Raw genomic sequence first — 27272 nt, 5'->3', positions numbered from 1 at the left:
AATAATTAGAACTGAAAATGTTTACATTCTGAAAATATAGTCTGTGAATTGAGCATTACCTCTATGTCCCTCGTCCTTGTCCCAATCATAACATGTTGAGGACCGTCACCATTGGCAGGGTAAGAGACAAAAACAGGAAATGTTAACCCCACCCATCCTCAGCTGTATGCTATATAATTTTGCTTTCCAGAGGGCTTCTTGTTTGTTTCATATTGCAAAGGGATAAGGAACGGGGATGCAGAAGTTTTAGCTGAGCTCTAATATTTCACCCCCTGCTGGGCTTGAGGAAATGGTGAGCGCCTACCTTAGAGCAACTAATGGTGGGGAATGGTGGAAGGGATACCCAAGTCTAACACAAGTAAATATGTTGCCATTTTACTGCTAGTGTGTCTCAACTCGGGGAAGACGTGCCTTGCCTGGATATATGGAAGGTTCAGCAGTTCCGTAAGGGGTCAGACTTTTCGAAATGCCGTGTTTTTGAAATGGACCAATTCATGATTGTAATCAATCAGGAAATAAGAGCGAGTCTGATCTATGTCCATGCAGGCATGAAACCAGATGGGTTGTGCTTACGCGTATTTTCATTTCAACGTTGACCACCTCATATGCATTGTCTTTGGGAGAAGGAGTGGGGATTGACTGTAAGCACATGTGCAAAACTGGGTTTATTTGAGCATGCGCAAAACTGGGTCAGTTTGTGCATGCGCATACTTACTTTAATTTTGGTGTGAGGGAGACTGCGCGGGTGAAGTTGTTTTAGATTACATTCAAAGGTAAGATACTGAGTGATTATAGTTGAATTGAAGGGATTGAAGGGTATTTCATGTTGTGATAATGGGGAAGCTTGCTGGAAATGGAGAGATTGTTCTCCACCTCTTTTGTTCTTGAATGGTTCCTCTCAGTCTTCTTCTCCTACCAAGAGAAGCAGGGGTGGCGAAAAGGAAGATAAAAAAGATTAAAGGTTAACGCAGAGGCATTATCTTCCTTAATGAAGAAGAAAGGGACCAAAAGCTTCTGAACAGGAGTCAAGCTACTCTGACTTATCTGAGCCAGATTGATCCGAGGATGCTTGTGCTTCTGTGCCTGAGCAAAAGGGGCAATATATCTCAAAGGCGTTAGTACCAGAGGTGTTGAGCTACGTTAGAGAGAACATGGGATTATGTCTGGAGTAGGTGGCTGGTTTCTCCAGAGACATTGTGTTATGGCAATAAAATAAAAAAACAGAGTGTTGGATTGCCTATTCATTGACGCATGATGAATGTTGTACTGAGTGAATGTAAAAACCCTGACCGGATTAACTTTCCAAGATTTATGGGGGAATCATACCCTTTACTAGCCACTAAAGACTTCTCTTTTACAGTTCATGTAGATTCGGTGGTGGCAAGCCTTGTTGGCAGATCTTCAAATGGCTGAAAATACCATCCTCAAAGACCCATTGAAAAAAAGTAGAAGCTGTCCATATGAAGGTATAGGCGGGATCACATTTGGCTTTGCTTTCTGGGGTGTATGGAGCATACACTGCACATTATCTAGCAACCCTGGACTGGTTGCATTTTTGCATGTGCTGATGGAGACAACCCATCAGAGATATCTTATATTTTGTGTGAAAAACCAGCATTGGCAATTCCGAGTCCTTCCATTTGGGTTGAGATCATCACCCACAGTCTTCACAAAGATGGTAGCACCACTGTTTGATCTTCTTGATCTGCAATGTGTATTAATATTCCTGTACCTGGAGGACTGGTTGTTGCAAGCCCAGCACTTCAACAGCTGTCACTGCTCTGATTGTTGTATCTATCCCCAATCTGTTATTTTGACACCGGGTCTTCCGAATGAACTGTAGCAATAATGTGTAGAATTTCAACATTCATATAAAACTGAGCTTTTCTTTCCAGAAAGCATTGAATAACTCGAATTGTTTACCTTAAAACTCAACATTTTAGTTTGGTGATTTTGTTAATATGTGAATGCACTTAATATTATTATCCTTTAACATAATTACCACAAGTTCATAATCCTTTTTGGAAATGGTCTTATAATGTTAAATATTTTACCCCTTAGATGATCTCTCCTGCTTTGCAATATGATCAGAAGGAATTAGTTGCCAAATTAATTGAAGATATGGTAATAAAAAAGCAAGCAATTGGAAACAATACTCGAGGAATGCTGAGCAGCAAAATCTATTTTCATAAATATCTAATAAATTGAAGAAACAGGAAGATATTCTTTTATCAGCAGAAATATGCAGCAGAATTTATGACCTGATTTTCTTCTGTGCTTAAAGGTGCAAATTTCTGAAAAATAAAATTATATTCTAAATGGCAGATTTATTGAACTCCTGCTTATTTAAGCGAAATCTACCCAGAAAGCTCAACAAAGTACTTTAAATGTGAATCTATATAAGGAACTACTTGGTTCCCTATTATCTGATGAACTAGATTAAACACATTTTGGCATGCCATATTTGGATATCTAGAAGGTTTAATTTGAAGTCAAATTCCTCAAAATTGGATTATACCCATATTGGGTTATTAAGCAAATTTGGGAATATATTGCAGTGGTCATAAATTGATTTATTTTTCAATATTGGTAGCACTTTCATTTATATTAAAAAAAATGGAGCAATGAATTCCTTAGTGTATAGATGTGTACAAGAATATGTTAAGAGGACAACAACTACAAGGATTACGTTCATAAAGGGCAGGAGCAAGCCAAAGGTATTTTAAATTATGAAATGAATTGATTGTTGAATAGAAAGCCACTATGTCACTTTAGTACTGTAAGAGAATATCCTGATATTTATTAATGAGAAGATAAATATTAATAATTTTATTAATGGATTATAGGCATGTGCAGATTGATAGGCCTTTTTTTGTTCACTCACTCACTTTATAAAAAATGTTGGCTTTAGCGCATATGCCGATGACAGGCATAAAGGACCACATAGTTGAGGTTTATTTGTCTTTGCTCAATGTAATTATGATTTAACGTGGATGATTATATTTGTTTTTATATCTCCAATTTAAAAACTATTTAAGGATATAAGGTAGAAGCTGCACTGGTGGCTGGTGTCCTGGTGATTCCCTTTCAGACTGCTACACGGTTGGCACTACCAACATATGCCAGTCATATCAGATGAGATGGATTAGATTAGAGTCAGTAAAATCGTCAAATTGGCGGGAGTTAACAGCAGAGTTCAGAGCTCTGCTCCACTTCAAACCTCGTTTGGTCCTTAAGAATATATTGGTGACCAAGAGCAATTTGGTCACAATCATCAAGGCAGCACACCCTCTCAATCCCTGAATGAGATACCATATTCCTTAGGTCTGTGGGCAGAGGAACATCTTCTCTCAATTGCAACAGTGCATATCAAGGGATCAGACAATTTGGAAGCAGATCTGTTAAGCAGGGTGTAGCTTCATCTCAGAATATGACTCTGTTGAAGGCAACCTTTATACTGATAAATTTAGCATCCTATTCATTGACCTTTTTGCATCTAAGACTTAATCTCTTCTTCCGAGGTTCTGCTCCAGACAAGGAGCCTGTGGGTGAATACTCTTCTTCTGAAGTAGTCAAAGGAATTATTGTTTCCCTTCTCATTATTTCCACTGCATTTAAGGTTATTTGAAGATAAAACAGGAGAAGGCTCAAGGGGTAATAATGGTAGCTGCAGGCTGGAGGCCACTGGGTGACAGTACTAATAATTTAGGCTGTGGCGGCTGCAGAAACCTGCTGGTGACAGTCCTTGAACATAGCGTTGGAGATTTCAGTGCTCAGAGAGAGGTTGTTTGCCACTATGCCACTTTCTGCTGGGTGCCACACTGGCTGCTTGATCAGGGCAGCTTAAGTTGGTGCAAAATGGTTCAATCAGACATTAAAGGACTCAGGGACTTTCTCCCCTATCCTGAGTTTGATCTTAAACAATGGTATAAGGGGCAGGGTAGAGATATCCTACCCCCCTAAGCCCTGTGTGGTGGCGAGAGTCCCAGAGGACCCCCCACCAAGTAAAAAATACCTGTTTTTAAAGTGATCACGCAGTACTCACTCTGGATTGAGTTTGAACAAAAAGGGAAATGGCAATCAACCATTTCTCTGATTTAAAAAAGTGACCCCCGGTGTGAGCAAGGGCATGGCGTCAAAGCCACTTTCAGCCCGCGGGATCTATACCCTGGGGCCCTTGTGAAGTAGTGTCCCAGGGACCTTAATCCCTAGGACACAGTTAGCTCCCCTGCCCGGAGATTGCAGCCAGCGAGAGCAGAAAGCCTCCCCATGCTGGATCGGAATTGTTTACCCCTACCCATGCTCTACCTGACAGGGAATTGAGGTTTGCTCCCCCAGCAGGAGCAGCAGAAAAGCTCCAACCCGCAGGGAAGCAAACCAGAGAAGCCAGCTCACCCAGCACCAAGAAGGTTGCTCGGAGAGCTGGTAAGGGACATGGGTCTCCCCACCAGCCCTTGGCAGGACATAACAGCACAGGAGTGGGCTTCCCATGCTGCATGCAAGAAAATAAAAGAACATGGCAGCGCATGATTTACCTCCCTATGCTCCCCATTAAGACATTTAAAAAAAGACATGGCAGCATGGGCTTGTGCTCCCTGCGCTGCCTACAATAAAATAAAAAAAAAGACATGGCAGTGTGGGAGTGAGCTCCCTGACCTGCGTACATTAAAGTAAAAATCAAAAAACATGGCAACACATGAGTAGGCTCCCTGCGCTGCCTACCTGGAAAAAAGCAAGCATTTGGAAATGCAATAGGTCTCATATTTACTTGAGTTAGAGCTATTGCAGTTGTAAATGACAATGTATTTTGCCCATGTGTTATGGAGTTTACGTATGTGGTGTGTAGTGGAATGATGTGGGTTGGATTGGATTTGTGTGGTGGAGAGTGGATTTGTGCATTTTACTGTCAGAGATGTACATGTTAAACAAAAGATTAGCACTCAACGCTGTGTGGAGGAATACACACTAGTTGTACAACCTTGTTTCTTGTTGCATACCACTGCCCATGATTCCGTAGAGAGAGATAGTCAAGGACCACAAGCATTTGCAATGCAATCGGTCTCGCCTTTGGGACCTTATATGTACTTAGATATGCAGCACATTAGCCTGGGTGCTGAAACATCTACTGTTCTTTAACATGGAGGGAAAGTAAGCACAAAACTGTGTGACACGCCAGGTATGGGAACACATGGAGAAAAATATTGCCTTACAGAGGGAAATGGTATATTCCAAAGCTCTGTTTTTAATATAAAAGCAGGACCTTTGGTGGTCATATCACTGAAAATACAAGATTTGGAACAGATATTATTGTCTACGGGTGCTAGTGGAAGACCATTTCTATGGACTGGAATCTAGAAAATGCTAAAGTGATTGTAGTATTTTACTGATCTCTGCTGGTCGTTTTCTACAAGAAAGTTAAATAGAGGCAGTTGCCAGAATAATAAAAAAAGAAAGTCCCTCAGCAGAAAGCAATTCTGGTATTTTACTGACCTCTTTTGGGGACAGGCGGAACGGGCAGCAAAGAAAAAGGACTCTGTCTTTTCCTTTGTGCCCAAAGAAGACAAGGAGAGTGTCCAGTTCTCAAGCCCCTGGTTGCCCCTGTCTCTCTTTGTTCCCCACCTTCCCTCTCATTCTGTCTCACTCCTCCTCATTTAGTGAAACCGAGACTCCCAGAAACAGGTATAACCTCCAATTTTTTCCTTTTGTTTATTTGCTCCCCTATGAAATGGACCCAAAATAGAAAAAAACACTTTTGCTGGAAATGTTGTCCTTTTCTGACATTTTTCAATTTCTAATTGCAGCCTCGGGGTGGAGAGATATAAAACATTAAAAATGTGAAAAATAACTAACTAAAGCAAGACAGAGTGGCTGCAAGGCGGCCCAATTGATTTATTCACACCTAAACACATTAGCGACACTTTACAATATTTGCCAATGAAGCACTACTTTTGTTTTCTCGTCTCTCTTTGAACAACATTGTTTTTACCCTGTGTGGGAAAGTGCATTATTCCTGGAGGTACTGAAATACCTGCTTGATGGGTGAATTGAGAAAAAAATGTGTACAGCGGCTCTGTATTCACAAATGTGGCCTTTTTAGGGCTCGTCCTATTCCATTCCGCAAGGAATGAATAGGAGGAGCCCTATTGGGGCTAAACTAAGAGCTAAACTAAGCTCTTGAAAATGGGGATTTACAGAAGTGCACGAGACCTCGATGAGGTCTCGTGAACGCGCTTCTATCCGCCCGAGCTGCCTGCCTCCACATCAAAGCCATCTGTTGCTTTGCGCTCGGCCTCAGGCCGGCATTTTTCCTCCCCTAATTATTCACTGCATGGCCGGCCGGCACATCAAAGGCTGCTGCTCCCCATGCGTCTCGTTTTTTTTTTGTCCCCTCTTGGAACAGACTTAGCCCGACCCCCTCTCTGTTCTCACAGTGCCCAAAATACCTCCAGATGATGAAAGGCCCCTGCATGCTACCAAGGTCTCTCCTGTAGGCACCCCCTCCCTCCCCCCTCCCAACAACCCCCTGCCCATGGAGGTGCCTTCCCCTGATTATGGAAGTGCCTTCCCAGTGCGTTCTTTCTTGTTGTTGGAATGTTTACCATTCATTGCAGTATTATCCTTGTACCTGTCTTGGGCACTCCATTATAACTTGCCCACGTCACTTTCCTCTTGCATTACACTGTTTGCTACCACTCATTTTATCTGCTTTAGATCCTTGCACAACAAGTACCACCATTGCCTACGTAACGTTTGTTCTTGTGTTTTAGCGTCTGCACTTTATTGCAGTATCAAACCTCTTCTTGTACTTTGTACACTTTTGTAACCTGCACCCATGTCCCGTATTCCTCCTACCATGTACCGTTTGCTACCTCTTGCATTTGTGCCCACCATCGTCGTCCTGCCTCGCAAACTTAACCCTTCCTCCAAGCAAATTCCGCGCTACATAAAAGGCATTTAGAACTCTATAATCTCGCGCTGCACGCATCTCAGCCACCCTTCTCCTCCCTCCCCCACCCACAAGACTGCACCAACCTCCCAGTGCGTCCATCGTATCACCCGCCCCGAGGGGCCCCATGTTTAACTACGGCTTTGTTTCCTGTATAGCTCCTCCTTCTCCCTCCCCCCGACCAGACAGCACCCTCCCCCACCCACAAGACTGCACCAACCTCCCAGTGCGTCCATCGTATCACCCGCCCCCGAGGGGCCCCATGTTTAACTACGGCTTTGTTTCCTGTATAGCGCCTCCTTCTCTCTCCCCCCCCACCAGACAGCACTTCATGCAGTTATCATGCAAGTGAAATAATATTTGCATAACATATCATTTCGACCTCTGTGGAAACTGGGATTTGCGGGTTGTTCGGAAAACTATTTAGCAACTCGTAATGAGGGACAAAGCCAAAATATTCCTTTTCTGACTGAAACACTGTGGACTATACATATGCCTTCATTTAAAGTGTTAGAAATTCCTGCAAAAATAACTCTTCTTTCTGGCAGAGCGCAGACATCATGCATATCCATATTGAAAGTTATGGTGTAATGAAAAGTATGAAAAACCCAATCACTACTCCTCTCATTATTCCCCTCCTCAAAACTTCTTTTCCTTCCGTAATAGCCCTACTCATTCTTTGCTAGGCCCCCGACTCTTCTACCTTCTATCTGCATTTATCCCCTGCGCGTCCTGTTCTTCCTCTGTTCCTTGTACCACAGTGAGCAGGACTCCTGCTAATGTCCCAAAGTTTTGTACCCCTTTTGTTCTGAAGTGTCTGCCATTTATTGCAGTATTGTACCTCTACCTGCACTTTGTACGCTTCTGAAACCTGCACACATATCACTTTTCCTCCTATAATGTACCGATTGCTACTTCATGTATTTTTGCTGCTCACCATTGTCACTATTCATTCACGCGACTCAACGTTGCCTTCCTTCACCTGTAATTTTCTCCTCACGCATCCTTAATGCTCCCATCGCGATGCGCCCCGCCAACCCACTGCAAAGTCCGCTCTACCAAAACCAACAAACAAACTATCACCCCCGTCTCCTTACGCATCACTCTCCCTAATCTGGCCTCAGCAACCCCCTTCACCACCCCCACCTGTCCCCTCGGCTAACTTGGTAGAGATGCTGCCCCGCCCGGGCTCCCCCCTCCCAGGACTCCCTCCTCGCAGCCCTGCCCTCTCGCGCTGCTTCAACCCCTCCCCTGGCCACGGCACTTTATTAGGGGCCTAACCCGACGCACATCCCCTTGTGCGCACCGTGGCAGCCTCGATCTATCTCGCTCAACGTCCTATTCTTGCCCCATTGGGCATCCTCCTCTTCTCGCTTGCCTGGCCCCTTCACCACGCCCCCATTTGGACATCCAACGCTGTTGTGTTGATCCTTGCCTCCCCCCCCCACCCCCTTATCTCTCGCTCCCTGCTGTGCCTGGTGGAGCAGCCTCCGCCCCCCCAATCGCCAGCCCGTATATCGGCCGTCCTCCTTGTTCTCCTCCTAAACATTCCTTCCTGCTGATGCCCCCCTTTTCCTTGTCCCTTCCCCTACGCCGTGTCTTCCTTGACCGCCCCTTTTTATTTGAGTTTGTGACCCATCCCCCCCACTCCCTTTGGCGCCCTTTCTGTCTCCCACCCCTTTTTAGGGCTCGTCCTATTAATCCCGCAAGGGATAATAGGACAAAAGTTTTGTGGGTAAACCAAGGGCTAAACCATGGGCCGCATTTCATACAGTGCCTGTGGAGCAGTGAAGTGGAAAGCGCCTCCACATTAAAGCCATCTGCCTCCCTCCCACAGGCATCTGAAGCTTCCCCCAGCGTGCGCTCGGCCTCAGGCATTTCTCCTCCCCTAATTATTCACTGCCCACGGCCGCGTGCGCGCTACTTTCACTTAGTTTGCTTCGGCTCCTCTCCGCCCACTTCATTTAATAGCCCTCCCCCAGCAGGTCTGGCTGCAGTGTAGAAATGTCCCCGCCACACAATGCTGATAGAAGACTGGTACTTTGTTAGAAAATTCTCATATTGGAAAAAGGAAAATAAAGCTGCACAACCTTTTGCTCTAGTGATTTTTATAAATAAAGTAATAAACACTGCTGTATAACTTAAACAATTCAATTGTTACAAATTCCGGTTGTAGGCATTTACCAGAGAACCTACTTAAAAGTTGTCAAGAACCCAGGAATATGCTCAACTCCACATCACCGCTCAACTCCACATCACCGCTCAACTCCACATCACCCCTCAGCTCCACATCACCGCTCAACTGCACACCACCGCTCAACTCCACACCACCGCTCAACTCCACACCCCGCCCAACTCCACATCCCCGCTCAACTCCACATCCCCGCTCAACTCCTCATCCCCGCTCAACTCCACACCCCCGCTCAACTCCACACCCCCGCTCAACTCCACACCACCGCGCAACTCCACACCACCACTCAACTCCACACCACCGCTCAACTCCACACCACCGCTCAACTCCACATCACCGCTCAACTCCACACCACCGCTCAACTCTACACCACCGCTCAACTCTACACCACCGCTCAACTCCACACCACCGCTCAACTCCACACCACCGCTCAACTCCACATCACCGCTCAACTCCACACTCCATCCCTCGCACACACTCCATCCCTTGCCCTCTTGCCCTATCTCTATCTCTCACCCTGCCTCTATCTCTCGCCATCCCTCTATCTATCTTTTGCCCTCCCTCTATCTATTGCCCTCACTATCCATCGCATCACCACAGCATCACTCAGGGGCACCACAACATCACTATGCGCTACCAGAGCATCACTGAATGCCACAGCATCACTCGTCGCCGCCACAACATCATTCAGAGCCACCACAGCATCAATCTGTGCAACCATTCAACAACAACTGATTCAAATATGTTCTCTCAATGTTTCAAACTTTATTACAAATGTCACAAAAAAATGTTAATATTTCACTTCTGTTCTTGTATTTTCATCACAATAAAATACACTAAACATAATCTTCCAAAAAGTTATTTGCAAAAGTTTAAGCTATTGCCATTATAAATTACAATAACTATTATTTAAGTATTAAATATTGAAAAAAATACAACCCATTGTTATTTTTAATATTAATACATCTAAGTCATGTAAATACAACACGTATTGCATTACAAATGCTATAGGTGTCACGTTTGCAAAAGTTAACACTATTGGCATTGTAAATGACAAAGTTATTAATTTCACTATTTTCAAAACAAAAACATAAATAAAAAATGTGTCATTTACAATACTAATACCTCTAACTTTACTAATGCAAGCCCTATTGCATTGCAAATGCTTGTTACACCATACTGCTTCTGTTTTGTAAGGATATAAGCAAAGGGTATTGAAACGGGTCCCTCCTGGGCCCTGTAGTCATGGCCTTAACTTTTCAGGCAAAAGCACTAACTGGTTTCTGAGTGTAAAAAGAAAAAGGTAACCATGTTGTTCTTGCTTACATTTCACATGCTTTACTTAATTTTGCATTCCCTAGGAGTGTTTTCTTTTTCTGTGATGTTGTAAAAAAAAACTTTTTGACAGCATATTGCTCTTGTTTAGTGCTTAATTTGAATGGAGTCACATCCAGGTGTTTATAGCGAGTCGGTGCAATGCAAGTTTCTCTCAGTGGGGCAGTATGGTGTTCAGTGGAGGAGACGATGTGGCACTATGGTCAGATCTGCTGAATTTGGAACTGGGGAACCAGGTTCATGAGCAGTCCACCAGACCACTCCCCTTGAGGGAGCACATTCCCTTGCTAGATCTTATAAAGCCCGCAAGATCTTAAAAGCCCTGGTGTCTTAGCACCAGCAGGTGGAGCCTAGCAGCAGCAAATGTGGGTTAATCTTGAAGGCCTGTCCGCCACAATTCATTCTGAAGTTCACCTCTAGTCTTGCAGGTCGGCCTAGGAAGCAGCACACCATAGAGTGACAGTGACTCTGTCACTGAGGTCACAGGACCTTTGAGCAGGGTGGCTGTAGGGCTGTGCGACCGCACAAGGCGCTGAATAGCCATGGTCCATGCAGGTAACAGCGGTGGGGTAGAGGGGTCGGGTAAGAGGGCATTTCGCGGGACGATGCAGAGGAAAAATTAAAGAAAGAAATAATTTTCCCTCGGCGTCGTCCCTCGAAATTTCCCCTTACCTTGCCCCACCGCCCCATCGCTGTTACCTGCAAGGATCACGGCTGGCGCTGACTTCAAGTGGGGGCGTCATGTTTGCAAGTATAATATGGTTTTAAAAGAACTTACTGCCTCCTTCCTGGCCTCCAACAATTTACGGCAACAATAAAAATGTCATGATAACCCCAGTGATTAATGTTTTTAATAGAGAGAGATTGTGTTTTGTCTAGTGGACGTTTTCACTCATAGAAAGGAAGCGCAGAGGTTTAATGTGCCTGCTGCTAAGAACATGTACCATGCAGATCACAAAGGGCACATAATGTAAATAGATCAGTGGGTTACTGCTTTTGACAGAGAGACCCTATTGTTACTTGCAGTTGATAAGTCAACACTCTAACATAGAACAGGTAGCTATTAACTGTCATGTAAGAGCTGCATTCAAACTGCAAGGTATAAATTAGAGCTTTATGTTTTTTCCCCAGTCTTTGATTACCCTAATGTTGCAAAAAAGGGTTCATTTGGGTGGAAATCAATTCTGATTATTAAAGAGACTCCCTAACCATGGTATTACGTTTTAAATTCTGAGTTTGTGTTTCTCCAGACCAATCACTATTAAACTATGCTGGCTACTAGCATGGTTGTCATGTGACTCCTTCACCTTGTAGGCCTTTGTCTTATTTAAAAAAAATTATACAGTTATTTACATACATATGATTGATTGTCTCTGTGTAATATGTGTGACGCAAAGTGCTCTGACACCCTACACTCGCATTAGTGGTGATGTAAATTTTCTGATACTTTATTTTTACATTTTTACACATGTTAACACTCTCTGCAAAGATTTTTCCTTATTAGTACCAGTGGAACATACAACTGCAGCAGTGAGAAAGATGACCAGTCAACCTTTGCAAAGGGCCCTCCACTTCACAGCAGCACAAGTAAAAATGTTTAGTAACTTTTGATCCGTTTGAGCTATAAACAACTTATTAGTTAAAATCGTCATATTATGCAGCAGATGATGTATTATGTGGCAAATATAGAAAAGCCATAATTTTGTGGAAAACATTTGCAAACTAGGATATTTTGCCATTCATGTTAGAACTGCTCTGTGGAAAAAGGGAGAAGTGATGATGACAGAAACTCTATGGCTGGGAGACAAATGGCTTGCGATTCCACTTTTAAAGATATTTGGGACATTCTGTGATTGGAAACGTATCCCACTTTGTGAATGTATTTTAATGTCAATAATTCAAATTAAACTTTAAATAAACATGTGTGTCCATTGGCTAAATTAAGTAATGTAACAATCTATAACCGGTTAGTGAAATGGGAAACAAATCCTAAAAATTGGGATACTTTGCTCTTTTGCCACACCTCCGAATCCGCCCACTGACCCAAACCATGGGTTATTCCCGCCCTCTGATTCTCCGCCCACAGTTCCCCTACTTTTTTTCCCCCACTTCAACCACTGGTCAGGGGTACTGTAAGTGCATGCTTGAGGTGAGCGAAGGAATGCACAAAGAGACGATAAAATCACACCGCTCCACATCGCTGAGCGCTACGGCAATCGGGAGAAGCTGTGGAGTGTTAACCTTTTGACTGCTAAGAAATAATAAAAACGATGTTTAATTTTGCCAATTTTTTATATCTTTATGGGGTGGTGGGATGGCTGAAGTGGCCACCATGCCATGCATAAATCAAGAAAAGGCAGGGTATCCGAAAGCGGGCCCCAGGTCATAGCTGAAGTGTGACATCTGTGAAGCGGCGCTGTGCTAATCAAGTGAAACACAGGAACATTTGTCTGTAGAGGGAAATGGAGGAAGTTGGAAGGGACGAATGCTACATTAAAATGCAAGCAGCTACAGGCGCCAAACATGAACACAGGCAAACAGTAGAACTAAAAACAATAGTTCCCCAAAAGCGTAAGTATATGATACCAAGTCAAAGCTCCAAGTGGAAGGAAACTAAAGAGAACAAGGAGTGATAAGAGGAAGGATTGACCACTAGCAAGCAATGATTTTTTAAGGACAGTGAAACAGACAAATGAAAGCAGTGGGTGGGCTGTGAACCCACAAAGAAGTATATATATATATATATATAGGAATATACTAAATGCTCAACCTAAAAAGACATGGTAGCGGGCTCCCTGCTCTGCCTACATTTTAATTTTTAATTTTGCGTGTTTATATAGCGCTAGAATCACTCCCGGGGGAGTATCTCCGCGCTTCGACCGCTGCGAAACCCTTCCTGGCTTCCCTGAGAGATGGTCCCTTAATGGGTATCTCCAGGGTGAGACCAGGCATCCCCGACGGTCTGGTGGGGCCGTTAGTGAAGATGAGGCAAGCTAATGCCCAGAGTTGCCGAATGTGATCGCTGATCAGAGTGGGCACCGAGGCGAGAGAATTATCGAGTCCGCTGTCCCTGGTCCAGAAACCTGCCGCGCCGGGAATCGAACCCTGGTCCCGGGCCGTCCTCTGCTCTCGGGTCTGCCGCCTCTAACCAGTGAGCCACACTACCTCACATTAAGAGAAAAAAAAAGAGTGGGTTACCTGCACTGCTTAAAAAAAAAAACAAAGACATTTTGAAAACAGGAGTGTGTGCCCCACACTGGCTTAAAAAGTCCATAGCACTTTACATGAAATGAGGGATGTAGCTGCTTATTTAATATTCACTGCTACTGCCATGGAGCTCTTCATAATGCCCTGCAAGGGCTTGATATAGTTATTTTTAGTCCCTGTTGGTGTCCCAAAAAGGTGATTTGACACCATCAATTTTTTAAAATGTTTTGGGAGGCTGCATGAAGTGCAAAGTGCAGCAGCCCTCCCCAAAATGAAACATTAAAAAAAACAATGCGTATTCTGGGTCATTGAATCCATGTCCCGAGGAGAACCTGCCTTATTTTTGTAAAGCATTGCTAGCTGAAGCTCTAAGCTCTTCAGCAGGAATGCAAAGCACTTTTGTGGTTGATTTTGTGATTGCATTTTGTAAGCTGACATTTTTTATAAGAAAGACGTAGAGACATGTTGGTGTTATTTAAATTAAAAAAAGAACAATATATCTTGAGTCTTTCTTTTAAAATCTTTCAGATCACAAAATTAGTATGTTAAAAAGACTTGCACACATGTTTTATAATTAAAACTTTATTTAACATTTTCATAATAATCACAAGTATGATACATTGCATTATGTGTATTACTGAAATATACATTTTATAAAAAATATTGGTCATTTTTTTCCGACAAAGATTATAGATCTGCCTTATATATTGATATGCTCATCCTTTGATAAAGACATTTGGCCACTTTTTATATTCTGATGATGTGACTCTGACAAAGTCAGTAAGTCTGCCTTTGTGCGCCCAGGACCAAAGAGACCAACCGCCAGAAGGCCATATGCTGCAGTAGTTAGGGCACTTCTAGGGGGTTGGGAGAAGGGCCTTGCTGGAGACCAGGCCTTGTGACCAACCTAACACTGCCCACAGTTGGTGAGGTAGTGTGCTCACAGGGGTCTGGTCACGCGCCAACCTCACAGTCGAAGGCAGTGCATAGCGTGGTGCTGTATGCCTGCAAAGGGCTGGACACCACGCTGCATATAGCCATGTCTAAACTGGGGTGGCAGAGTGGGCTACAGAACGGTGATGATCAAACCCAGATCTTTTGACTGGGTGTGAGTGTTTGATTGGTTCAAATGCTCCGTCCATCACCACCCCCTTTTGTACCGCTTTTGGCCGCCATAAGTGTGGCAGGGTATGCTCAGACGTGAGTCCCTTGCTCACTTTGCCACTGGATTCAAGCAAGCCCGGCTGAAGACGGCTGGAATGCCAGAAACCGGTCCTCGGAAGCTTGTTTCCGGTCCAGGGAAGGCATGGCTTGGCAGTTCGGGCTGGACTGTTCCCATGAGGCACAGGGTCAGACTGATTTGCATATAGCCATGTCTGAACTGGGATGGCAGAGTGGGCTAAAGAACGGTGATGGATCAAACCCAGATCTTTTGACTGGGTGTGAGTGTTTGATTGGTTCAGATGCTCCGTACATCACCACCCCCTTTTGCACCGCTTTTGTCCACCATAAGTGTGGCAGGGTATGCTCAGACGTGAGTCCCTTGCTCACTTTGCCACTGGATTCAAGCAAGCCGGGCTGAAGACGGCTGGAATGCCAGAAACCGGTCCTCGGAAGCTTGTTTCCGGTCCAGGGAAGGCCTGGCTTGGCAGTTCGGGCTGAACTGTTCCCATGAGGCACTGGGTCAGACTGATTTGCATATAGCCATGTCTGAACTGGGGTGGCAGAGTGGGCTAAAGAACGGTGATGGATCAAACCCAGATCTTTTGACTGGGTGTGAGTGTTTGATTGGTTCAGATGCTCCATCCATCACCGCCCCCTTTTGTACCGCTTTTGGCCGCCATAAGTGTGGCAGGGTATGCTCAGACGTGAGTCCCTTGCTCACTTTGCCACTGGATTCAAGCAAGCCGGGCTGAAGACGGCTCGAATGCCAGAAACCAGTCCTCGGAAGCTTGTTTCCGGTCCAGGGAAGGCATGGCTTGGCAGTTCGGGCTGGACTGTTCCCACGAGGCACAGGGTCAGACAGATTTGCATATAGCCATGTCTGAACTGGGGTGGCAGAGTGGGCTAAAGAACGGTGATGGATCAAACCCAGATCTTTTGACTGGGTGTGAGTGTTTGATTGGTTCAGATGCTCCGTCCATCACCACCCCCTTTTGTACCGCTTTTGGCCGCCATAAGTGTGGCAGGGTATGCTCAGACATGAGTCCCTTGCTCACTTTACCACTGGATTCAAGCAAGTCGGGCTGAAGATGGCTGGAATGCCAGAAACCGGTCCTCGGAAGCTTGTTTCCGGTCCAGGGAAGGCATGGCTTGGCAGTTCGGGCTGGACTGTTCCCATGAGGCACAGGGTCAGACTGATTTGCATATAGCCATGTCTGAACTGGGGTGGCAGAGTGGGCTAAAGAATGGTGATGGATCAAACACAGATCTTTTGACCGGGTGTGAGTGTTTGATTGGTTCAGATGCTCCGTCCATCACCACCCCCTTTCGTACCACTTTTGGCCGCCATAAGTGTGGCAGGGTATGCTCAGAAGTGAGTCCCTTGCTCACTTTGCCACTGGATTCAAGCAAGACGGGCTAAAGACGGCTGGAATGCCAGAAACCAGTCCTCGGAAGCTTGTTTCCGGTACAGGGAAGGCATGGCTTGGCAGTTCGGGCTGGACTGTTCCCATGAGGCACAGGGTCAGACTGATTTGCATATATCCATGTCTAAACTGGGGTGGCAGAGTGGGCTAAAGAACGGTGATGGATCAAACCCAGATCTTTTGACTGGGTGTGAGTGTTTGATTGGTTCAGATGCTCCGTCCATCACCACCCCCTTTTGTACCGCTTTTGGCCGCCATAAGTGTGGCAGGGTATGCTCAGACATGAGTCCCTTGCTCACTTTACCACTGGATTCAAGCAAGTCGGGCTGAAGATGGCTGGAATGCCAGAAACCGGTCCTCGGAAGCTTGTTTCCGGTCCAGGGAAGGCATGGCTTGGCAGTTCGGGCTGGACTGTTCCCATGAGGCACAGGGTCAGACTGATTTGCATATAGCCATGTCTGAACTGGGGTGGCAGAGTGGGCTAAAGAATGGTGATGGATCAAACACAGATCTTTTGACCGGGTGTGAGTGTTTGATTGGTTCAGATGCTCCGTCCATCACCACCCCCTTTCGTACCACTTTTGGCCGCCATAAGTGTGGCAGGGTATGCTCAGAAGTGAGTCCCTTGCTCACTTTGCCACTGGATTCAAGCAAGACGGGCTAAAGACGGCTGGAATGCCAGAAACCAGTCCTCGGAAGCTTGTTTCCGGTACAGGGAAGGCATGGCTTGGCAGTTCGGGCTGGACTGTTCCCATGAGGCACAGGGTCAGACTGATTTGCATATAGCCATGTCTAAACTGGGGTGGCAGAGTGGGCTAAAGAACGGTGATGGATCAAACCCAGATCTTTTGACTGGGTGTGAGTGTTTGATTGGTTCAGATGCTCCGTCCATCACCACCTCCTTTTGTACCGCACATGCCCAAAGGCCAATCATGGCGGGGGTTGGCTCCCTGCGGGAGTTGGACACAGGGCCTGGCCTGCTGTGGGGAGGGGGGTTGGCTGCCAGTAGGGGTTTTAACACAAGCCATGAGTGGCAGGCTTTTGGCTTCGCACGGACAATGGATGCCAGGCCTGGCCGTGCATGGAGTGGGGTTGGCTTTATGCATAGTAATAGAATAATACTTTACATAAAAAAACCTCTAGAAATTCACTGTAAAAATCAAAGGTTGAAGTGACGTTATAGTTGAGAATTATAAATACATCCTTTCATTAAAAAAACATAGAAATTCACGGAAAAAAACAAAGGTTGAAATAACTCGGAAGTTGGCTCTTAATATGGAATATCAAAAGAGGTATTCCGTGCAAATAGCCCAGGTATTCCTTTACCAGTGGACACTAGATTGCTCTAGAAATCCCAAGGCGCGCTTCTAGGGGGTAGTGTGGTTAAGCAGTCTTAGGCTTATCAGAGAGGAGTGCTAGACATCTGCGAATAAACATAATAGTCAATAAATGATGCACACGAATCAATAAATAGATCCACACCAATTTATAAAAATAACCCATATCTATATATATATTTAGGCACCAGAATCAATATGGTCAGGTAACCACGTTTTTCAAGAGGAATACTTTTGCATTTAAAAAGCTGACAGTGCATTTTTAAGAAGCTGCAATGTTATCCTATAGAATGAAAAACAAGTACGGCATTCAAGTACAGTACAGCGAATTGGACTTAAGATGAGTATGGGGCAAGGTCTAAAGCAGCACTAACAGGCCATCTTGGACAACACTAGGGTGGCCGGGTGCAGAGGTGCTTTTCAGCGACAGGTGCCCAATGTTATCCTATGTGGGAAAAACATGTACTGCATTCGGGTGATTCGCAGCGACCTACGTAGCCAATCTCTTGGACTTAAGTTGAGCATGGGGCAAGGTCCAAAGCAGCACCAGCAGGTCATCTCGGGCTGCATTGGGGCAGCCAGGTGCAGAGGTGCTTTTCAGTGTGCCCAATGTTATCCTAGGGGGATTGGTATGGTCAAAAAGAGGCTGCACACTTGAACGGGGAAGCCACGCAGTCTGAACAACAAGTTGGGCTCAGGTCTGAAGATGCATGAGGACACCTTTGGTCCCCTTCTCCACGATCCAGGGGTGACGGGTGCAGAGGTGTCTTCAGGCATCAGATTTTCATCACCAGGAGCACTTGTGGTAGAGGAGGCCTGCAAACAGAGGCTGCTGGCGGTATCAGGAAGTCCACAGTCAATCAATCAATCAGGGGCTTGTAAAGCACAGCTACTCATCCATAAGGGTCTCAAGGCACAGGACGGGTAGGGGGCCTGCTGGTACCTCTGGGTGTAGGATCAGTCGAAGAGCCAGGTCTTACAGTCCTTCTTGAATTGGGTCAGCGAATTGGATTGCCTGAGGTGAAAGGGCAGGGTGTTCCAAGTATTGGCTGCGAGGTAGGAGAATGAACGTCCACCGGTACTGGTCATGTATATCTTGTAGACGGAGGCTAGGGCGAGTTGGACAAAGGCGGTTGTTCAGATATGTTGGTCTTTCATCGTGGAGAGCTTTGTAGGCATGTGTGAATAGCTTGAAGGTGATTCTCTTGTTGACTGGGAGCCAGTGGAGTTATCTGAGGTGATAGTGAGGATCAGCTGGGTGTTGTTGGCATAGGATGCGATGTTGAGTCCATGGCTTCTGACGATGCGATGGCTACGAGGGAGGTCATGTAGACGTTGCAGAGGGTGGTGCTCAGAAAGGAGCCCTGGGGCACCCCGGAGCTGATCTCTGTATGTTCTGAGTGGAACAGGGTTAGTCAGACTCGAAGAGTCCAGCCGGTGAGGAAGAAATGGATCCAGTTGAGTGCCTAGTTACTTTCTGGCCTTCATTCCAGATTGCCACTCGACCGGAATGGTGTACTCTGTGTAGATTAGCTTGTGGCCTGATCAGCTCAACCTGACTGGTGGGACGGTCCATTCTACAACTGGACCGCCGCTTAAACTTGTTCGAAGTTAGAGTAACTTTGCTTGATTCAAGGGCCAATTAATGTTTGGCCTCTTGTCGCTACTATATTGTGACCATACACGCGACCTATACGAGCTGTGAATCATTATAAACCCTAGTGGATATGCTGACTTTTTCATTCGTAATTTGCCTTGGGGCAATTGGGTTTGGAGCAAGTGGGCCTACCTGTTCCCACGCCATGGACATAATAGATTTTATTACTGGAATTCTTTATTGGATGCTCTGGGACTCATTATTGTCTGTCCTAATAATGACCACCAAATTTTTATGTGATCGAAACGCCAGGGACGACTACATGTGGCCTTGATTGTAGAGGATGCATTCCGTGTTATGTTTTTTTTTTGTACAAACTACATACCTGTAACTTTCCACAGCCACGTTTTTCGTTTACACAGTGTATTGTCTGTATGGTTGTTTGTGTAACTTATTGAGCGCCATTGTTATTTTTGTGATAATTATTGTCCTATTAAAATTTTTGTAAATTGTTGTGAATTTGTGTAGGGGTATCACTTGTGAGAAAGTTACTTGCAAAATTGTTCCTATCATTGTCTTTATTCTTCTTTCTTCATAAATTTTTTGTTTTGATCTCCTTTTATTGTTATTTTGTATTTTACTTTAGGCATTCAACTTGAAACTTTGTTAGGATTCTAGGCTGTCGCAGCTGCTGGCGTTGTGGAGTCTCGCCATTAGGATGCAGTGGGAGACAGTGTTGAAGGCGGCCGATAGGTCAAGTAGGATGAGGGCTATGATATCTCACCCCGGTCTAGGACGAAGCAGATGACATTGGTGGCTGTGATGAGCGCGGTCTCTATGCTGTGGTTGTTTCAGAAGCAAGATTGGGAGCTGTCCAGGACATGGCTTTCTTCTATGAATGTGGAGAGTTGAGCATTGATGTTTTTCTCGATGACCTTGACTGGGAAGGAGAAGAGGAAGATGGGTTTGACGTTTTGAGGTACGTTTGGTCTGCAGTTGGCTTCTTCAGCAGGGACTTGATTCTTGGTGTGTTTCCAGTCACCGGGGAAAGTGGTGGTTTCTATGGAGCAGTTGATGGTGCGGGGAAGCTGAGGGGTGATGGCTCCAGCTGCTCTGTGGAAGACGTGGTAAGGGAAAGTACCCAACGGGCTCCTGAGTGGATGCTCTTCATGTTCTTGAGTGTATCCTCTGTTGTGAGTGGGGTTCAGCAGAGCACAGTCTGTTGGTGTGCAGCGTGGTTGTATGTGGTGGTGGCGGGCGTAGTGACAGGGTATGAGGTGTTGAAGCTGTTGTAGATCTGTCTAATATTGTGGTGGATGAAGATGCCGAGTTTGTTGCAGAGGTCTTGGGAGAGAGGTATGTCTGTGGCCTGCTGTTGGGTCTGGCAAACTCCTTGACATTGGCAAAGAGTTCTATGCTGTGTGTGCGTTGGTGCGTATTCTGTCTTGGAGGACTGTTTTCTTTGTGGTGTTGAGGAGTAGGTGGTGTGCGCTGAGGGCGGAATTGAAGGTAGCATGGGTTTCTGGGGTTTTGTTATTCCTCCATCTCTTCTCGAGTCGTCTGCAGGTGCATCTGGACTTGTGGAAGGCGGAGTGAGCCAGCTGGCTTTCTTGGAGTGTTGCTTGCCTGGTCTTTCCTTGAGGGGTGCCAGAGTATCAGTGCAGTTGGAGATTCATTGGTGGAGGTTATGTGCTGCGGTGTTGGTGTCCGTTGGCGTACTGATGTTCTTGAAGGAGTCAACGAGCAGTTCATCATGGCCTTGACCTAACTGTGATGAGGGATCGGTGAGGGTGGTGGTGTATGGAGGGAGTGGAAGGCGAACTGCACATAGTGGTGGTTGCTCCAGGTGATTTCAGTGGTGTGCTGATGCTGATGTTACAGCTGACAGAGAAGACGGGGTCAAGTGTGTGTCCAGCTGTGTGGGTCGTGCGATGACTAGATGCTTGAGTCCGATGTTTGCAGGCGAGGTTCTCCAGTAGGGAGGCAGTGTTCTGGTCACTAGGGCTGTCCATGTGGAAGTTGAGGTCTCTGAGTAGGATGTAGTTGGTGGATGCAAGAGCCTGGGATGCAATGAGGTCTATCATGGCGTCAGTGACTGCCGGTCTAGGTCCGGGGGGCCTGTAGCTGAGGGTGCCGAAGAGGGTGGTGGTGGGATTGGTCTGGAAATGGAGGTGTTTCATGGTCGTCATTGGGTCATTAGAGTACGTGGTTAGTCAGAGGGTGTTCTTGTGGACGATAAGGAAGCCTCCTCCTTGGTGGTCGAGATGGTCCTTGCGGGTGATGTTGTAGCCATCGGGGATGGCAATGCCGATGTCCGACCCAGAGCAGGGGTCAGTCCAGGTTTCTGTGAGGAAAGCGATGTCGAGTGAGGTGGTGTCAAGGCAGTCCCAGATTTCTGTGGCATGTTTGTGGAGGGATTGCACATTTAGGAGGATGCTGTTGAGCCGTTCAGGTGCGCTGTTAGTTGGCTGGGTGGCGAGAGGAGCTGCGTTTTGGCGTGGCTAAAAGCACGGTTGCAGTTCCAGCGGGTGAAGGGTTCATGGGTCTTCTTCGGTGATGCTAGATGGCAGGCAGCTTGGCATACAGGGTTGAAGACAAGGAGGGTGCTGGCATTTTAGCAGTGGAAGGTCCAGGAACAAGGGTCCCTGGCACTGGGCGGAGTCCGGGTGCAGACGGGCTTGCCTTTGGCACACCAGCGGCGTGCCCACTGCGGGCAGCCAGCATTAAGTAGTGTTGCTAGGGTACTGTACAGCTGGGAGCCAGAACATTGCAGTAGCAGGAAAGGACCCTGGAGGGGGGCACAGGGGATTGCAGGGGGCGATGAAGGGAAAAACTGTGCAAAGTGGAAAGGGGAAAGCCGAAGCCAGAGGCTGAAAAATAACAAAAGAGAATAGCAAAAAGAGAGAGCGCCAAAAGCCAAAAGAAATACAGCAAAAAAGCAGAAATAGCGAGGGAAAAAAGCAGAAAGAAAGACAACTAAAAAGTAAATAGAGCTAAAAAAGCAGAAAGATAGCAAAAAGGCAGAAAGAGAGAGCAAAAAAAGCAGAAACAGCAAACAAGCTGAAAGTGAGACAGAAGGGCAGCTCTAGCAGCAGAGCAATGATGCTGAGCCACTAGACCACCAGGGATGGGGCATAGCCAGGAGCCTGCAGGTGTAGAAGGGCCTCGGACTCCAGAACTGAAGGTCAGCAGCAGCAATGGGGGCAGCAGCAGCTACCAGACAGAGCTGAGCTGTGAAGGGGGCAAGTCCAGTAAAGGAAAGTGGGCAAGTTCAGGGTGGGCTTTGTCTGTAGAGGGCCGGGGGACCACTCTGGCACCGTTGGCCCACTTCAGCTTGGGCTAGGCAGCATGGGTGCAGTGGAGATTTCTGGTGTTGTATTTTGCCAGTCCGGCGTCATAGATCCCTTTGGGTCCCTTCAAGATGCAGTGAAGGGGCTCCGCTGCTCCCCAGGAGTTTCTGAGTCTTGGCAGAAGTGATGGCGGTCCTCCCAGGCAGTTGGAGGCACAGCAGCCAGCAGGATGAGTTGACTTTTGTGCAATCATCGGGAACAGCAGACAGTTCAGCAGAGTTTTCGCCAAGTCAGTTGCTTCTTCCACAGTTCTTGCTTTTGTGGCTCTTTGGCCCTTCTTCTTCTTTTGGTTGGCAGGATCTGATTCTCTGGTGCCAGGGTCCTCTAAATACTGATTTTAGGGGGGTTAGGGAAGTGTAGGGTAGTAGCCAATGAGCAACATTCCCATGGGGTCACTTTGTCCCCTATGTGACCACTTCCTGGGAGAGGTGGTCATAACCCTGTCCCAGAATTCATTCCTGATTTTGCCATCACCAATATAGCTAACTTTGAAAAGTCACCTCCACTTCAGGTAGCCTACCTTAGGGGTGGCACTAGCCTGAGGGTGGACATGCCTAACTGACCAGATCATTCTCCCACCTGTCTGGGTGCAGAACGACTGTGTACAAGGGGGGTCGGCTTCTTTTCCTGTGAAAGAAACCAGATTCCCAAACCAAAGGCAGTAGGTTCTTTAAAGCTCCCCTGACTTGGAATGATAATTTGCAGGTCATCCTGTGGGATGAGGTAAAGGCACCCCACTGACCAAGCAGGCCTGGTTTTTGGCCTCCTGAGAGCAAAGACCCTTCCCCTTTGGGGGTCAGACTCTCGTCTCTGGTAACGGTTTGACAAAAGCCAGTCAGTCAACACCAGGGGCTGATAGGTTTTAAGGGGGTGCCTCTAAGGTGCCCTCTGGGTGCATGTATTTCTAAATCTGACACTGGCATCAGCGTGGGTTTATTATTACGAGATGTTTGATACCAAATATCCCTATTTTTAGTGAAGCTATTATGTAGTTGGGGAACTTGTTTTTACCAGTGTACAACACATGTTTTGAAATGGCTTCCCCATTCACATGTACTGGCAGTAATTGAACTGACCAACACAAGGGCATATGTAATATAAGGCACCCTTCCTTAGGGTTGAAAGGCCTGCTGCAGGAGTGACTTTCAAACATTGTATGCCGTGTTAGGGGATATTGCACACAGGGATATGTGCCATGTCTTGTTTTAACTTTTGTCTTCACCAAGGCATGCAGCTGCAGTTTATATGACCTTGATGAGGGATCCTTTAAGGTGGTACAATTTGTTCTGCAACCCTTGGGGAACCGTCTGTAGTGCCTCAGGCCTTAGGTACTTTTTACTAGGGGCTTACTGAGGGTACTGTTGGTATTGCCAATTGGGGAAAACAATTGCACAGTTTGGGGAAAGAGATCTGGCACTGGGGATCAAGTTAGCAGGAAACCAGAGCACTTCTAGTCAAAATCACATCAAATACCAGGCACAAAGTGCAGGAGTAGTCCTAAGGGGTATTGGTTGAAGGTATCTGGTGTTGTGACCCCCCACCACCAGAATAAATCTATTACTTGATGTGGTCGGGGGATCTAGAGAACCAACAAGAGCAACCACTGCCTTTTCAATGAGAAACCCAACTACCCCAACCTTGGAAGAGGAATTAAGGGGGACCTTGGGTGGCTCCCTGCAATGCCACTGGCATGGCAGGTAGCACAGGAGTTGCAAAACTCCTTCAGCTTCTGAGACATACCTGACCAGTAGAAGTGGATAACTAACCTACTCCAAAATGTGGCCTGGCCAAGATGCCCAGCTATGGGGAGGTCATGAGCAAAAGTGAGTAAGAACTCTCTATACATCTGAGGCACCACCACTCTCCTAGTGACACCAGGGTTGGATGCTCTGCCTCAGTGTAAAGGAGTACTTCCTCCCAATAGGTTCTGTGAGAGCCACTGACATCTCCTGTTAACTGATCAGCCGGTTGCTATCTCAGGCTTACAAGAGTGGCACAGGTCTTCCCAAAAGGTTCCCCCTGAACCCAGGAGCTTGGCAGTGTAAGACCCAACTTCCGGGAGTTCAGTTCCCTCTGTTGCTGACAGGTCTTCTCCCTTAGCTTATGGTTGAATTGAAGCTGGTTTCCTAATCTTCCTGTTTTTTCCCTTGGAGGGTTTGGCCATTCTTCCAGGCTCCAACTCTGTGTTTGGAAAACAACATGGGATCACACTGCTTCACCTCCCAGCAGGTTCACCCCTAAGCATTATGGTGCATGCAGTTCGCCAAGCGTGTGTACTTGCAAAAGTCTTTCGAGTATTTCACCAGGTTGGTGCAGATAGGTACTGGCCATCTCTATACATGTGTTTCTGGATTATTATCCATCTTATTATCCGTCGTCAGTAGAGATTAGGCATTTCAAATATTTAGGGTAGCTGAGCAGGCTGCCAAAGTATTCTCGGGCCACAGTTCCTCTCAAGGCATGCAGGTGCCTCTCTGCAAGCTCATCAGCTCAAATGGCTTGAGGGAGCCTTTTAAACAGGAAACCAATGTGGGATCACACTGCTTCACCTCCCAGCAGGTTCACCCCTAAAAATTATGGTGCATGCAGTTCGCCAAGCGTGTGTACTTGCAAAAGTCTTTCGAGTATTTAACCAGGTTGGTGCAGTTAAGTACTGATATAATGTTTGGCAGCCTACTCAGCTAACCCCAAAATACAAGACTGTATTCTCTACTGGTGATGGTTAATAAATCAGAAACATGTGTCAAGAGATCAGCACTATCTGCGCCAACTTGGCGAAATAATCAAAAATATCGGAGCGAGCTACAAGCGACTGCATATCCCAGAATGCCAGGGGCGAACCTTGCCTGAGAGGTCAGTGGTGTGCTCCCACATCCTGTTGTCTATTTTAAGTACTCCTGTGGATGAAGCACCTGTGCGCCAATGAGAGGTACCGGACCTGCTATAATGTTTAGCAGCCTACTCAACAAACCCCAAAGTACAAGACTGTATTCTCTACTGATGCCGGTTAGTAAACCAGAAACACGTGTCTAGAGATCAGCACTATCTGCGCCAACTTGGTGAAATATTCGAAAATATCGGAGGGAGCTACAAGAGACTGCATTTCCCAGAATGCCAGGGGTGAACCTTGCCTGAGAAGTCAGCGGTGTGCTCCCACATCCTGTTGTCTATTTAAAGTACTCCAGTGAGTCATTGAGCTGACAAGCTCGTGGATGAAGCACCTGTACGCAGTTGAGAGGTACCGGACCTGATATAATGTTTGGCAGCCTACTCAGCAAACCCCAAAATACAAGACTGTATTCTCTGCTGATGACGGTTAATAAACCAGAAACACGTGTCTAGAGATCAGCTCTATCTGCGCCAACTTGGCGAAATACTCGAAAATATCGGAGCGAGCTACAGGAGACTGCATTTCCCAGAATGCCTGTGGCGAACCTTGCCTGAGAGATCAGCGGAGTGCTCCCACATCCTGTTGTCCATTTAGTACTCTCCTGAGTCACTGAGCTGACGAGCTTGTGGATGAAGCACCTGCGCGCCAGTGAGAGGTACCGGACCTGATATAATGTTTGGCAGCCTACTCAACAAACCCCAAAATACAAGACTGTATTCTCTACTGATGCCGGTTAGTAAACCAGAAACACGTGTCTAGAGATCAGCACTATCTGCGCTAACTTGGCAAAATACTCGAAAATATCGGAGTGAGCTATAAGAGACTGCATTTCCCAGAATGTCAGGGTTGAACCTTGCCTGAGAGGTCAGCGGTGTGCTCCCCCATCTTGTTGTCTATTTAAAGTACTCCTGTGAGTAATTGAGCTGACAAGCTTGTGGATGAATCACATGCGCGCCAGTGAGAGGTACTGGACCTGATATAATGTTTGGCAGCCTACTCAGCAAACCCCAAAATACAAGACTGTATTCTCTACTGATTTAATGTTAATAAACCAGAAACACGTGTTTAGAGATCAGCACTATCTGCGCCAACTTGGCGAAATACTCGCAAATGTCGGAGCAAGCTACAGGAGACGCATTTCTCAGAATGCCAAGGGCGAACATTGCCTGAGAGGTCAGTGGTGTGGTCCCACATCCTGTTGTCCGAGTCTGTGTTTCATTCTGTGCATTGCAACGTGCTCGGGTTTTCACACACACTCATTCAAGTATACCTAGCATAACTGCATGGTTTTTCTTTTTACCTCAGTTCATGCTGAGGACTCCAGATCATTACCTAGCAGACATTCTGCAGGAATTGCAGAGGATACCACCACCTTCTTTTGACCAGTCACCCCTCCTTGTTCTAAGTACAGCATCACCATGGAATGGACCTTAGCCTGATTATCAGCATTGTGAACTGAGTATGTCTCACCTGTCAGGTATTGTCCTGGGGATACTGTTTTTTCAGTCACCATGGTGACACTTGGACGTGTTTGCCTCCGGGCTTTCACTTTGGTCCCATTTATAAGTGTCTGTTGTCCACCCCACCCTCAGAGACTAACATTGTTTCGGTTAGCTGTCTGACATGGTCAGGGCTCACTTGGAATCCTATCTGGAGACTTATCACCGCATTTCCTAAGGGTGCACTAGTGGGACTCTTTTTGTTTGGACAGCTAGGGTGTTACAAAATATATATGAATATCCATATAAATTCATGTGTATGCACTTCAAAAGATATCATGCTTAGATAGATCACATTAACATGAGGCCTGGAGCTCAAAAGGGCTTCCTAT

At 46.2% G+C, this 27272-nt stretch overlaps 1 protein-coding gene across 1 annotated transcript in view; it reads left to right on the top strand.

Moving 5' to 3' along the window:
* LOC147707783 (uncharacterized) overlaps window positions 1-26875 on the top strand; it is a 43936-nt gene extending 17061 nt beyond the window's left edge. The window contains exons 4-5 of the mRNA XM_086925668.1: window positions 19996-20328; window positions 26747-26875. Coding sequence (XP_086781794.1) covers window positions 19996-20328; window positions 26747-26875 — 462 coding nt within the window. The remainder of the gene's footprint in view (window positions 1-19995; window positions 20329-26746) is intronic.
* The last annotated feature ends 397 nt before the right edge of the window (window positions 26876-27272 follow it).

This window comes from Lissotriton vulgaris, chromosome 6, assembly GCF_964263255.1.
Source record: "Lissotriton vulgaris chromosome 6, aLisVul1.2, whole genome shotgun sequence".
Classification (NCBI taxonomy): domain Eukaryota; kingdom Metazoa; phylum Chordata; class Amphibia; order Caudata; family Salamandridae; genus Lissotriton; species Lissotriton vulgaris.
Note: the sequence above shows the minus strand (reverse complement) of the source record. Positions and strands in the feature narration are given on the sequence as shown.